We start from the raw sequence: 15,598 nt of genomic DNA on the forward strand, positions 1-15,598 counted from the left end.
TAAAACTTTGCAATTATGAAATAAGAAAGTACAGCATTAATATGTGAATGCATAGATAAATTCAGTGTCTGCTGATGTATCAGGTATTGCCACACCTACAGATAGCATACAGCAAGAGTGGAGCAGCAATTTACTTTTGTTAACATTAGAATTCACTTGTTGCTAAACGGTGAGCAAGACATCCAGAAGGGCTTTAGTGCTATTACTGGCACTATGCTACAGCATTCCCAGTGGAAATATCCAGCTTTGCAGAACAGTACCAGGTGGCATTTGGTAGTATTTGTTTTCCCCTCACTAAAGTTTGGGGGTGTGTAAGTAGCTTGTTAGATCTCCTGCACACAGTTTCCTAAAGTGGAACAATATTGTGGGTCATTACAGGACCCATGCTATCATGCTGTGCAGATGTCACTGCATTTCCTAAAGTAAAATAGTTGTATCTTCTTAAGATTAGTTAACTGTGTTGAAAAAAACAGTATTTTTTCATCTGCTCAATGAACTAATTGGCAGAGAGGTTTGTCATTCAGCTTTTTAAAGGAGTACCACTTGATAACTATTATTCTCTGGCTCTAGAAGACAAAAATATGCCTTCAAATTTTTCATTATAATTTCCTAATGGCAACCTCTGCAACAAATATTGGGCCCTTTGCTCAAGAAACAGCTGGAAATTGGGGTATGAGGAGATATGACTTATGAAGGATAGGGGTACAAAAATCAATATCATTATAGTTAGTATACAGTTGATGCTAAAGAACAAAAAAAAAATTAAATTTTAAATTCTCTTAATCCCTCCAATTTGCCATTCTTTTTAATTAATACCGGTTTATTTTCAGATGTCAAAGACAACTCTTTCAGTCGATCCCGGAGTTCTAGTGTAACTAGCATTGATAAAGAGTCACGTGAGGCAATTTCAGCTCTTCATTTTTGTGAGACTTTCACAAGAAAGGCTGATACATCACCTTCCCCATGCCTGTGGGTTGGGACCACGCTGGGTACAGTGCTTGTCATTGTACTGAACTTACCCCCAGGAGGAGAGCAAAGACTTCTTCAGCCAGTAATTGTTTCTCCCAGTGGTATGTACAAAGCAGACAGGCTAAAGGACGCTTTGATAAAGTATTGTTGTCGTTCTTCCTATTTTTTAAGAAACTGTTTGGGGTTTGCTTTTCAATGATTGATTAATTTAAAATATATATTGCATTGATTTAGCTGGTAAGTTTAACAAGCTAGACTGGTTACTTTGTTACCAGAGTTTCTCAAATTGGAAAAATGGTAAGTACAATTTCATAAAATAAAAAAAAAATACAACTTTAGTGTTTACTTGCTGAGAAACCATTTGTAGTTGTTAAACAGAGATAGCAGAAGAGATGAATAGTATCAAATGCTCAGTTTATCATTGTTTTTTAGTCATGAGGTAAGAGTCAATCAGTTTTCCTGCAGCAAAAAAAGGGAGTGCAAACAAAGGCTGTAAATTGAACAACTAGCTTGAAATATTAGCAATAATTATATTCCTTTGGATTGCTGTGAAAGGTCTTGGATCTTGTTTTTCTGATGCACAGCCACTAATTTTGTTGTAATTATGTTTCATGGTTTATTGGATAGACTGTTAGTCATAGATTTAGCTTTCCTGCTACCACTGTCTCATGCAGAACATGCTGCTCTAGTCCATTTTGCTACACAGATAGTATCAAACATACAAATTGCAATGCCATTTGATTTTAGGAATGATGAGGAGTGGACATCTAGACCATATATGGGATTTGTGCCCATCGAGTGAGGGATTGGCAGCAGTGGTCAGATTTGGTAACATTTGGTCATAAAAGCAATGCTGCAGGCTAGGCAGTGTGTTTCCCCTTTGGATCTGCAGCATAATCCTTAAAAGATATTGCTTTATATTTTGGACTTAGCAGATGTTCATGTTGTTACTTACATGTAAATGAATTAAGGTAAAATAAAATTGATTTGCTAAAGGTCTGGCCTACAGAGACAGTGATTTGAACTATAAGGAGGGAAAACTTTTTCATTTCAAGCTAGAGAAGTGGATTCAAATGTGAACTGCAGGGGAGAAATAAAAAAACTGTACATGCTTGTCTCTGAACCAATTGAAGGAAAAGATGGTGCTTAGCTTAGACTAATAACATTTATTGTTGATATTAAATATACTGTGTACTCATCAGGAGAGAATTAAATGAGTTGCATTTGTGACACTGAACTTAAATACAAATACATTTCCCTTGAAGTTAATGAAAGAGTATGCACCCACTTTACCCTTGAAAACTGGTTTAACATTTTCCTGATTACATTTGTGCTTCATTAGTTTTTAGATAAATGCCCAAGGTTTGTGTACATCTGTTTTGCTAGGGAGGCAAACTGAAGTTCTTCTTTTCTTTTCATTCTCCTAGCTTCTTAAAGGAATATTTTGTAGCTTGGAAAGCAATTTAGGAGAACTGTTTTAGAAATGTGCTCAACTACTCTTTCCTAGGAACCATCCTGAGGCTAAAAGGGGCAATCTTGAGAATGGCTTTTTTGGACACCACAGGATCTTTGGTCCCACCAGCACATGAAACCTGGAGAGAACACCATGAAGATAAAGATGAAAAAGAAAAAGCAAAAAAGCGACGACCTGTCTCAGTGTCCCCTTCTTCCTCTCAGGAAATCAGTGAAAACCAATATGCAGTGATATGTTCAGAAAAGCAAGCAAAAGTTATCTCACTGCCATCCCAGAACTGTATTTATAAGCAAAATATAACAGAGACTTCTTTTGTTCTTCGTGGAGACATAGTGTCGTTGAGTAACAGTATCTGCCTTGCATGTTTTTGTGCCAATGGACATATTATGACTTTTAGGTAAGACCTGTTTGATAGTAACTTAAATACAAAAAGAAATAGTCCTCTGCTACACAGAAAGGTCCCTTTTCCACAGGATGGTGAATTTTAAAAAAATTACATTCACTCAGTGTTGATGATTCTCTAATACTTGAGCCTGAATAATTTTGATTGCACATTCCTGTTAGTTATGGCTTTAACACTTTAGCTCAAGCTACACTGATTCAACACATAGTTCCAAACAGGTGATATAGGTCCATGACTTTAAGTTTGTCTAGAAGTTGAATTTACTTCCTGATGGACAAAAAAGTCTTCAGTCAGACCTTTAGCTTGCACCTGACCAGAACTCTGCCTATATTTGTGCTGCTGTTTGTATCACACAATGCCTCAATATTTTCTTGTGTAGCTTGCTTTTGCCTTAAAAGCTTAAACCAAGGTCACAAAGGCAAGATTAACTGCCAGTTGTATAGTAATAAGTCATCTAAAGTAAGGACTTTACACATGTGTTGTAGTAGTAGTAGTAGTAGTGTTTAAATATACTTACAGGTCACCTGTGTAATTTTCATGTCCTTTATCTTAAATGTTTCTAAGTGCTATTTTATTCTGAACCAGCAGTGTGTATATAGTTAAACCCTTGCACCTGCAGTTTAGTTGTGGCCTGATGATAAGATGAATGTAGAACATGGCCCTATATGCCAGTAAAGTTCCTAAAAGAATATTTTAAGGTTGCCAAAAGAAGTTTTCAGCTTGGAAAACTCTGTAAAAAAATACTTTTTAGGAAGTTGTTAGGAATAAAACTAAAGCTGATACAATCAAAACTTGTTTTTTAATTGTAGTATGTAAGTCTGTAACTCCATTGGTGTATATCCCATGTTTTATGTATTCTAAACATCTCTAAAAAATGCTGCTCACTTTGCAGGGCAAACCAGTATTGTTTTTCCTAACTAAAACTAAACTTATGTTCAGATACCATATAGTGAAACAAATCCTGTCTTCTTCAGGATTCACATTGTTCTCTAATGAACTCTACATAAGTGGTAAATTATAAATGCTGAATTGTTTCCTTGTGTGGGGAAGTTGGATTCCAATGCTGAGCTCCATTTCGTAAGCATGAATTGCTGCTGGAGATGGACCTTATGTGCAGTTCATGTAAAGTTGTCAGAGCACTGTATCATACCCAAGATGCCCAATACTTAACTACTGATATAAATTCAGATCGGACTTAGTAACAAACAAATCTGTAACAGAAATTATGAAAGTGCTCTCATGGATATCATGCTTGTCCTATCTGATCTGATGTTTTTGTGTATTGAAGCTGTACAAACATTTTATGCTCCCATTGATCTGAAGCAAAACACTTCCCTGTTACTGACTCTCAGGAATATTCTTATTTTAGACATGCATGGCAGAGGTGTCATAACTGGGTGATATGCTTACAAGACAATATTGCTTTTTATTTCTCACTTTTGAGACTTGCTTCCAAAGGCAATCTCAGCATCACACCAAAAAAAAAGAAAAAGAAAAAAGCAAAACAAGGCATCCTGATACTGCTGTGGTTACTACATCTTTTTTTGGTTTTAACTTCAGTTTTCCCCACTGGCTGCTTTTTTAGTGTCTAGAATTAATAACCTTATGTGGATGGTGTCTGCAGCAGAAGCTGTTTATTGTATTATTGGGACATTGGCAGCTAACAATTTTTGTAATTTTTCTTTAGAAGAACTTTGTAGGGGATGTTTGAGACAGTGGTTTATTTTGGCTTCTACTTGACAAGAAATTAGGTGTTTTGTCCCTTGCATTTATTATCACTTTGAGGGAGAGGAATTTTTGGTAGGGGAATATTGCTGTAGCCCAAGTGTGCTGTCTCTTCTTCAGTAGATTGATACAGTAAGTTCTGCAGTTACATGTATAGAATCAGAAAATATAAAGAAAGCAAACTTTGCTCTAAGAGGACTTTCTCTTCAACATCTAGTCAGAGAAAAAAGGGGGACTTAATTCATAAGATTGCTTGAAGCTACTATATCTTGCTTTCCTTTGACAGCACACTCATTATATTTCTAAATTTTCTTGAGGAGAAAATTCACTCTTGTATTTTTAGTCAGGGAGAAATTATTAACCTGGGAGAAGAGACAGGAGGTTTAATTGTAAACTCTTCGTACATACTTATCAAAATACCTTGGTAATTATTAAGTAATATATAATTCATTAAATACTGAATTTGTCATTTACATGCTCAGACTATAATTTTAAAAAATGCTTTTAAATGCATCTGGGATGCAGATGTTTAAATTTCACTTTTGAGGTGCTGCCTTGAAAAATCTGATGTTTTGAGATTCTGTGACGTCATTAAATGATACCTGTTTATGTGGTATCATGCAGATGGTGAAGATAAAAAATTATGTATTGCAGTTTAAAAATCAGGCATTTGATCAATAAGATACATTTCTCCTATACTTAATGGGGTTTAATTCTTCTCTTTAAGTTTGCCAAGTTTAAGGCCATTGTTGGATGTGTATTACCTGCCACTCACCAATATGCGGATAGCCAGAACGTTCTGCTTCACTGATAATGGACAAGCACTCTATCTTGTCTCACCAACTGAAATACAGAGGCTCACCTACAGCCAAGAAACATGTGAAAATCTTCAGGTAATGAACTCTCTTTAAAAATCACTTTTTTCTTAGATACATTCTGAGCTGAGCATTTAGGTTTTTGTGCTTTGATTTTTGTTTTTCCCTTTTGTTTTCCTTCACTGTAGAGTCTGATTCTGAATTAATCACTTTTACCTTAAGTTTTTGTTTCATCCACCCTATTGTAGCTGAATCAGTTTCTTGCTTAATTTCATTTGGATCAACAGGAAATTTCCTCCTTTAATATGCAGTTAAAATTCCCTTGATCAGTTGACACTGGGGGAGGTGTGGGCTGACACAAGTGGGGAATGCCAACTCAGGATATTTGAAGGAAGCTATTATGTTTCAGGGGTATTAACAGCTTGAAAAATTCTCAGTCATGCTTCGGGTTGGTAGTTGTATAGAATAATGAAACAGCAGAGTTGCAAGCTCTACTTTCATACGGCTATGTGGATATAAGTATTTTTAGATGCACTTTCAATAGAACAAAGTCAGGAGTCTTGCCCAAGTTGTAGAGGGGCAAATAAGCTTTACTTGAATGCATTTCTTTGCTTCTGAATTCCATGAGCTCTAAGCTTGTAACCATCAGAAGCAGATAGTTTGGACAAATTTCTTAATATGTTTTTATTTTTCTATTTCCTACATCATCTTGCAAAGACAGATGCTCATTAAAGCATATTTCTTTTGAAAGTCAAATCCATTAAACAAATCCTGAAAGTGAAAGAATATTCCATTATTTTTAATAATTTATGCCTTGTTCTGTCTCTTTTTCATTGCAAAGGAAATGTTGGGTGAACTCTTCACTCTTGTAGAAACACCAGAAGCACCAAACAGGGGGTTCTTCAAAGGCCTGTTCGGAGGTGGGGCACAGTCACTTGACAGAGAAGAACTCTGTAAGTTATTGTTAATTGTTATTTTTCTGGTATTTCTTCCCAAGGAGCCTAGTGATCCTTGGTGAATGTATTACCTGTGTTCATAGAACATTACCTTTGTGAAGAGGAGATTAAAATAGGGAGTGACAAATATTTTTTTTCATAGATTTTGTGTTGTACAACCTACCAACAAGATCAGAAAAGCTTGGATGGTTTTTTTTCACAGGTTCTTTTAGCTCATTTATTCAGCAGTAGATGAGGGTTTTTTATAACATTTTGGTTTTGTTTTATAACCATTTCTTGTTTTATAACCTTATTTTTATTCATCTGTATGAAGCATGTAGTACTGACCATAATTCTGTCTATGCCGCTTTTGGAGAATTCTATTCTGGACAGTGAGAAAATTAAAATTTCACTCTACTTCAGTTATTTGCCAGATTTTCCTTGTTTTGCTTATGCAGAGATGCCTTAGAAATGACAGCAAGGGCAGAACTGTATGATATTTCAATTCAGTCCTCTGTTTATAGGACAGTAAAATTCAGATTTGGCAAAATTTTCATTGCTTTATAATTTTCTCATTGTTTTTTTGATTACATTTTTTCTTTACTGTGGTGGCATTAAGCACTTTAATATATTTAAGGAAAATAGCTTCCATTTATTTATTTAGATATTTGCTAGATGCAACGCCATATTATGCAAGCTTCTTTTTAAGAAATTTTTTCTGATTAATGTGAAATGTATCTGTCAAAATGGACAAGGTGCCCTGCCAATCCTTTCTTTTATGGTGGTTCTTTTGATCTCTACAGAATAAAAATTAGACTTCATCTCTTGTGCCTGTACATTTTGAGCAGCTATCAGCTATTTAGAGGTCACTTTTTGTGTCAACGGTTTCTTTTTGGGTGTTTTTATATACATATATGTATATGTAATACTGTGGAAGGTTGGTGAAGTATTCCATTAGAGAAATTTATGTGCACAAATTATAACTTAATATAAATAAAACAGAGGAAAAATACCATGTAACTTTAGAAGTAATCTCTTTATATCATGTCAAATTTCCACGATTAAGTTTTGGCTTGGATCTTTAGAAAGAAAATAGTATTGAATGGAAGAAAAAAAATCCTAATGAATGAAGAAAAGCCTGACAGAGACTTCAATGACAATTCAAAAGACATTTGAAAATATCTTTAAAGTAGCCATATTTACCATAAGGGTCACAGCAGAATCTGTAATAAGTGAAATTATTTCTCTTATTTTGGAAATTCCCAGAAAGATGTTTATGGTAGTAATTTAAGTGTAAATTATTCTTAATAGAAGCATAAAATCAAATCAGAGAGTCTTGAAATACTGCATCAAAATGTATTTAACCAGTTAGTACTATTTTTCCTAGAGGTAAAAAAAAAGAAAATATTCAAACAATATTTCACTGTTTAAAACAAATACTCATATTTCTGTGGTCTGTACAGTTCTGCTTGAGATTGGCACATCAAGTGTATAGATTGAACTGGGTGACTGATGTGCCATTAAGAGCAAAGTCAATGTAGTCAGTGCTAGTCTGGAGCTGTTCAGCTGACCTTTTGTGCTGATTTGTTCTTACGGCCATACTGTGGTTTTACATTCCTTTTCCTTATTTTTTTTTTTTTTGCAAGGTTTTTACAATAATGGTAGCATTGACACCTAATCTTCAGGTGTCTGCTTGCTTCCATCAAAAAAAACTTCTGCTGGTGGAATCACACTGGCTGGCTTACATACCAGCAAAGCTCTTCCAGAACTAACCACAACTTATCAATATTTCAATACCCTGCTTTGTCTGTTGAACTCAAAACATATTCCTCATTAAATAAGCTATATTGTGCTGGTGAAGTGGGTTTTTTAACAATTCTATTGATGAACATCAGAATTTTAGTTTCACCCTTGTGCTGTGAAGAGCTTACAGTTTTATAACCTACCTGGAAACTTGAAAATATGTTTGAATGCTTCAGTTCTAATGTAGAAACATGTACTAACATAGAGTAGTGAGTGTTGCTCAGTCATACCTAAAATAAGCTGTTTGGTCTCCATGCAAAGAAATTACACCACTAGATAAACTAGTTTCAGTGATATTTATGTTGCAATGATAGAAAAACTTACTATTCTGTATTTGCTGCTTTTGCAAATGCCTCCAGTTGGAGAATCAGCATCTGGGAAGGCATCAAGGAGTCTTGCCCAGCATATTCCAGGACCTGGGGGTATCGAAGGTGTCAAAGGAGCAGCATCTGGTGTAGTTGGTGAACTGGCACGAGCCCGGCTGGCACTGGATGAAAGAGGACAGAAACTGGGAGAACTGGAAGAGAAAACTGCAGCTATGCTTTACAGTGCTGATTCTTTCTCTAAACATGCTCATGAGGTGAGTATGTTAAACTGAACATTAAACCGATTGTCAAATAAATGCCAATTCTGCAAGGTGACTGAGTTCTGCCAAAGGCATGTTAGAGGTATCTGAAGGGCATGCAGTATCATTCATAAAGGATACTTCCTTTTCATCCATCACTTGTCACTCCTAACAATTAAGTACTCACTGGAAACAGCCTTGTCTCCTGGCACATTGCTCTAGAGCATTCAGTCTGCTGGAGAAGCATGGAAGCTTCTAAATGTACAACTCAATCCCCATTACTGAAAAAAATTACTTATTGTCACTGAATTAATAAGAAGAGTAATGTTTTATGTCAGATTCCTGCTGTCCTTAAGAAAGATCCTCTTGTATGCAAACCCTCTGAGTGCCACTTCGTTTTTTATCTCAGTGACTTCCAGAGAATGGCTGTTCTCATTCATTTTCATGCCAACTTCTTTCCACACCCTAAACTCCTCCCCATTCTCTCAAAAATGTGTTTTTCTGTGGCTGGCTCACCAGCAATAATGCTACCATTAGAAAATTCATCATGCTAAACACTCAGTGTTCAGCGATGTGTTTGCAACTTCAAGAATCCTTGCTAAAATCCTTATTTCTCATGCTGCTTTGTAAAGCATATTATTTGTTTGTGTCATTGTACATTTTGATACATTACAGAAAAAGTAATTAGAATTTTTTTTTGGTTTTTTTTAGATGATGTTGAAGTACAAAGACAAGAAGTGGTACCAGTTCTGATGACTCTCATCAATCACATCTGTTTAATTTTGTCCTGATGAAAAAATCTTGTTTTTTCATTAATTTTGGCAGGACCACTAAAATTTAAAGGAGTATTCACCATCGGATACTGTTGTTTCCTAGCACAAATGACACACTGTTTTACCTCAGTCCTGGCTTTAACTGAGGAGCTTTATATCTAAGAAACACACACAAAAAAGGAAACTTGAGTGTTTCTTAGCTGTTGGTTAGCATAAAGTTGGAACAGAGAAGGTAGCTGGAACATGTGAGAAAGAGAGTAAAGGGAAATCGTGGTGAGATGGGCAGGGGCAATGCAGGGTCAATCCTGTGTTAATATTTCATATGCCAAAAGTTTTTGTGCTATTGTAATTGCTGCCAGTGTTATACCCTCCTTTAAGGAGAGGCAATAAATCAGGGGTCCAAGAGCTGGAATCGAGCTGTTTGTCTTGCTGGACAGTAGCTGACTTACAATTACCCTCTCTAGGACTCGCTATATTTACCATTATTGCTGAAGAAGAGTTGAAGTTTCCTGTCACTTCTTTCATTTAAAAAGCTGGAAGCTTGGAAGATTTCTTATTGAAAATTGTATACATAGTTGACCTGTGCATAGTCTTTTCTTGGACCCCTGATCTAGTATTCTTGTATTCACATCATATTCTGTGACGTGCAAAACAAAAGAATACGTAATTTTTGCATTAAAAAGTCAAGTGAATAATATGACTGGAATGTGTCATGCTGGGAGTTTTCGTTTGTGTTATGGCCGTGCAATGTGAAATGTGGTAACATCTTCCTTGTGGTAAGAATTCTTCAACTTCTGTTCAGTTAAATATTATTTTTGCCAAAAATAGTTATTGGTTCAGGTTGTGTAACATTTAGAATTGGCTGTGGGTTCCATTCATGCTGTGAGTTTTTATGAATGTTTAACAGAATGTATCTTTACAGCCATTAATTGAAATAGCTGAGATAGTTTTGTTCAAGACTTGAGTTCTAGATGCCCCTTTAGTCCTTTACTATGAAATCAGATAACCTTGGACTCAGGTTTTCAAACTTTTACACACCATGGAGGTGCTGATGCATGAATAATGGCAAGCAAGCATCTAATACTTGATAATTGTCAGTATGTTGTTTAGCCAATCTCTAAGTTCTGCTAGTAGTGCTACTTTACAAGTACCTGTCTCAGCCCCATGCAGCACTAAAGGCACTTGTCCTAAAGTTTGGATTTAATCTCTAAAGCAGTATTTTCATTGTAAGCAGTGGTAAAGTGTGCATAAAAACTTTAGGAATTGCTGAAATAATGTTCCGTTTGGGTGAGGTAAATAATACAGCTGAGCTAACTTGTTAATGGCTACTGCGCTAAAGCTATATCAGTGTGAATAACCAGGGCTCTTTTTAAAAGAGAGTATTCCTTAAAATAAATGCTTGCATTTCAAAAATTCCTTAAGACCTTTTTCCTCAAATCAGGAATAGTCATTGACTCGTTTTGTTTTATAAAAGGGAGTACTTAGAAACTAATAGGTCTACATTGTCTGAAATTAATCACTTAGGTTTGCTTCTCCAAGCATTGCATTTTGTGTACTTTTTTCACAAACTTCCCCAATGTTCCCAAAGCAAAACTTTGGTTATATTTGTATTGTGAAGTGATGTTGCAGGTACACAGATAAGGCAACCTTACAAAACACTTCAAGGATGCAAAATATTGAAGTTACTTATGGTTCCTTAAATCACTTTTCAAATGAGAGGAAAATATGTTCGGGCTTTGAAGCACAAACTGATAAATTTTTTCACTTTAGGTAGAGCAACATTTTAAAAAGACAGTTGAATTGTGTTGCCAGTGAAAGGGCATGCTGTACTATGCCCACTGCTCAAAGGACTTAAAAAATAAGAATGTAACAATTCAAACAATCAGTATTATGATTTCTTGATAGGTCTGTTCCATAGCTACTGAGGCAATGTTTGCTTGAGTTACTTAACTCAGTTTGCCATGCAATATTTGCCTCTGCATGTTAATTTATTTTTTAGTGTCTAATTAATGCCTATTTAACACCATTTTGTGAGACATCCAGGTAGAAGAAAATGAGATAAACCACTATCCATACCACATCCAAAAAAACCCACCCTAGCTGACACTTGTCCCCTTCCTTGTCTCACATTTATAAATTGAGTTGAATCATTATTATTTGACCTGCTGAAAATAAAGTACATTTCAGGGCAACAGAATCCTGGGGAATTAATCTGGTCAGGCTCTGGGGGAGAGGATTGCAAAAGTATTCTTCAACAAATTATGGTATCAATCAATGGAAGATGACCTTGCCTTGAAAGGAAAGCCTACTTAACTTTCTCATCAAGATGTATTTGACAACCACCAGCAAGCAAAATAATCAGAGGCAATGAGAGACCATCTGGCAGTACCAGAGGAGTAGCGGCTTATTTGGTGTTACAGAATCTCTTGTAGTTGAATCTCTTCTGGTGCTTGTGTTCAGGGCATGCTTCTAGATAGGAAGAATAATGACATGGTTGCTCTTGAGATAAATACACAAATGGTTCTTGGTCAATAAAAGGGGCTATGTACAATTTTAGTCTAAAATGTTACTTTTTCCTTCCCAGTGGAAGGAAGGCGATCACACACCCATCATTGCATCTTATTGTGCTATTGGTGGTGCACCTTTTGTACAGCAAAGTGTATTGAAATCCTTGCAGGGAAGCACCCCTGGTTTTTTCACTAGCATTTTAGTTGTGTGACATTTTTTAGAGTATCTGGAAAACTAAAAAATACAATTGAGCTACAATGCTTTTTTTTAAATGAAAGTAAGGAACTACCTGCTGCTACCTATCTGTTTATATGTAGAGTGTCTCATTAAAAACTGTAAACTGAAGAAGCTTTTCTTCACCTTAGTCCTGCCAAATCGTAACTTTTGAATCCTGGTATGTGTAAATATGTGTGTATTCCAAATCAGTCTGATAATGTTACACCACAGGCATCTCCAGTGATTTGTTCTTCAGCAAACAGTCAGTTATAAAGTAGAGTAATATATAGCTGTGTTGTCTGTCTTTATGCAAAGTTTTTGTGCCTGAGGTGGTACTTGCATGGCAGGTGATTGGAAAGCTACATCCAAAGGAGGATTTTTGGAAGCAAGTTCATTTGCTTTTTTTTTCCTTTTAGTTTTCCTTTTATTTTCCTTTTGATGTTTTGTTTTTGGTTTTTTTAATTTTGTTTGTTTTGGTGGTGTTTTGGTTTGTTTGGGTTTTTTTGAGGGGTGGGAATTTTTGTTTGGTTGTTTTTGTTTCTTTTATTTTTCATTTTTGCTTAATTAATGGCACTGATCTTACCTGAACTTTTAAACTTGAATTTTTCCTGCACTTTAATTCAATCATGGTATTTTATTCCTTAATTTTGTTTCTGCATTTGTGCAGTTCAGGTTCATTATTTGTATATAAACACACATGTTCAATAAAGACTTTAGAACAGATTACTTTCAGGCACCTTTGCTAATTATGTGATTTATTTAGAATGTGTGTTTTCTTAGCAAAAGATGTATATACGATATAGAATCTAATGAAAGGCACGTATTCTGTGTCAGCATTCAGTTTATAAATTACTGCAACACTTTCGCATTTGTTACTAGATAATACAAAGGAAATCTGTTATATTTATACATACTGCTTAAGAATATACTTTTAGTTTTAAATAATTTTTATATGTACACTTCTACCTTTAATTTTAAAAAGACTTACGTTCAAGTTTTAAGTCAAAGTACTTAAAGTATGTATATTATCCATAGAAGTTGTTTTAAGCTTATGAATACATTCATATCTCATATCGAGATGATACAATTACTAAGCAATTAAAACAAATAGCCCATTTTGCTTTGCAGAAAATAATCAGTTATTTTTACCTCCCATTATGAACATCCTTGAATAATTCTCCAAGTATGGAGCAAGAAGATAGGGAACTAGCCTAATATTCAAGTTTTCTCAATAGCTGCAGTCCATGGCTGACTGGTTTTCTATGGTTTGGGTTTTTTTCTGGTACACATGAGAGACTTTTTTCAGCTCTATTTCTTGGACTTTTAAAATTCTCCAAAACTGAAGTGAGGTTTGTCGAATAAACATTTTCTTTGAGTAATCTGCGTATTTTGATTATACATCAGCTCTTTACATGTAAATCAGGGTTGGTTTTTATGTGGGTTTGTTTTGTTGGGGTTTTTTTGTGTCTGAAACGTGTTGGAAAAATTAAAGAGTCTGTGGCTGAAGTGCCCACTATTTTCTGCTTGTAGTTTACCATGTCTAGGCAGGCACTGACTGCAGACAGTCTGGTGTGGGAGGGAGGAACTGCAGTGCCTTGCCTCCCTTTCCAGGTAGGACAGCTTGTCACTTCAATCTTCCCTTGTGCCAGCCAGTTTCCTGGGTAATTGATTTGAGTCTTTTTGGGTGGATGTTGATAACTTTGCTACTACCACAAAATCTTCAAATACTCTGTAGACAGAAATTAATGATGCTTGAGGGGTGGAAGTGAACAGAATCAGGGGAAAAAAGGGTGTCACGTGGGTGAATCAGTTAAACAAATTTTACTTCCGTTTTCATTGAAAAGCTGACCTGGGCCGATTTCTTCTTCTTAAGCCCATTATAAAGATGTGCTAAATATCTACCTTATTACTGTTTCAAATCCAATGAGTGTACTGTTTCTGGGTTCTTTTCCACCTTATAAAGTTTAGACTTAAAGATGTAGGCATTAATTTTTTAAAAGTGGAAAAAAAGGGAGAAGAGAAATGAGGCAGAAACACCAAACAATCAAATGGAAGATGTCAATCAGTATTTCTTTTAGTAGTTCCATGTGCACCTAGAAACATTTAAGCTAACCTACAGCTGTAGGTTACTTTGACGCTTGTGTTTTTCTGTTAGTACCTAAGTTCCATATTACCAGGCAAATAACTAGAAGTTAAACTGTTTCAGTTGAAAACATGTAAGAAGTTGTATGTGGATTACCACTACCATTCAGTCATAGGTGATGGAAAGGGAGAGGGGTGGGAACATGTTTTAAATATTCCCTTTTAAAACAGAATTGTAAATAAGCAGTACTGTGTTATTTTAGACCTGAGCTCTGCTATCTGTAGTGGTTAGAACTAGGAAAACATGCTGCTTTCTAGTTATGCTGCTGTTTCATTGTACCAGCACCATGGGGGAAAAGATACATCCGTAAATTTTTCTAACATTGCCCACTCCTGGGTAAGCATGCTTGATGTGTAGCAGTTCTCGTTTCTGTATATGTTAGTGTGTACATGTGTGTTTTCTTTTTCCCTTATGTTCATTGCAACTTATTCTTCAGTTAAGTCTTGCTGAGCCCCACTAGCTCTTCTGAGGATGATTACTGGAATATGCATTTTTAGGTAGGGTTGCAAATCCATCTGTCTACAAATATAGTTTCATATGAACTGCAAACTGTACTGTTACAAACTCAACTATGTTAGATTGCATAGAGTTATTTTACTTACATGTACTTGGACTGAACTATGTCATCATAATGAAGTTAAAAAATTAAGTATGGAATATTTTTGTAAATAAAAATACCTGTGCAGCTGGTATTTTAAATTTAAAATGTATTATACATTAATGTTTCAGAAAAAAATGTTCATATATGTGTATATGAATGTGTCATTATGCTGAAGGGCTCTTGATTGGGCAAAATAAACTATTCAAATCTCTCCTGAAATGAGTGTAGCTTACTCCTTTTCTTCCTGACCAGTTGTTTTTCTGCTGGCTGGAGCAGCAGGAAGGTGTGAGTTGTGCTTTACAGCAAGCAGAGCAGCCAGCCTGGCTGATGAGGAGTAGCCCTGAAGGACCCCGAGAGGTGTGAAATGCTTCACCTGCAGTGATGTCCCCAAGCATGTCTAAAAACGTTCTGAAATGTGCATACTGATGGTGACAATGTGGAGTCCTGCTATCTTTTTAAGTTACCAGAAAAGTTAAGGTCGTTCATTGTACAGACTCAGTAAAGCAAATTATTTTCTGTACCTGCATTTTGTCTATTAAATGAAAAATCCAGTGTGTAAGGGGAGAAGAGATGAAACTGGTATTTTTTTCTTTGCCATGTTTACAGTACAGCAGATTGATTGGTCTCTTGGATTGAGGCTCAGGTTTGCCACAGAGCAGTTTCTAGCT

At 35.6% G+C, this 15,598-nt stretch overlaps 1 protein-coding gene across 8 annotated transcripts in view; it reads left to right on the top strand.

The window, feature by feature from the left end:
- The window catches only part of STXBP5 (syntaxin binding protein 5), a 106,523-nt gene extending 91,374 nt beyond the window's left edge, over positions 1-15,149 (top strand). For all 8 annotated transcript variants that reach the window (XM_077175529.1, XM_077175530.1, XM_077175528.1 and 5 more), the window contains 6 exons: positions 831-1,070; positions 2,477-2,840; positions 5,299-5,464; positions 6,228-6,339; positions 8,484-8,704; positions 9,401-15,149. In XM_077175529.1, coding sequence (XP_077031644.1) covers positions 831-1,070; positions 2,477-2,840; positions 5,299-5,464; positions 6,228-6,339; positions 8,484-8,704; positions 9,401-9,442 — 1,145 coding nt within the window. In that variant the 3' untranslated portion in view covers positions 9,443-15,149. The remainder of the gene's footprint in view (positions 1-830; positions 1,071-2,476; positions 2,841-5,298; positions 5,465-6,227; positions 6,340-8,483; positions 8,705-9,400) is intronic.
- The last annotated feature ends 449 nt before the right edge of the window (positions 15,150-15,598 follow it).

The sequence above is a fragment of the Agelaius phoeniceus genome, chromosome 3, assembly GCF_051311805.1.
Source record: "Agelaius phoeniceus isolate bAgePho1 chromosome 3, bAgePho1.hap1, whole genome shotgun sequence".
Taxonomy (NCBI): domain Eukaryota; kingdom Metazoa; phylum Chordata; class Aves; order Passeriformes; family Icteridae; genus Agelaius; species Agelaius phoeniceus.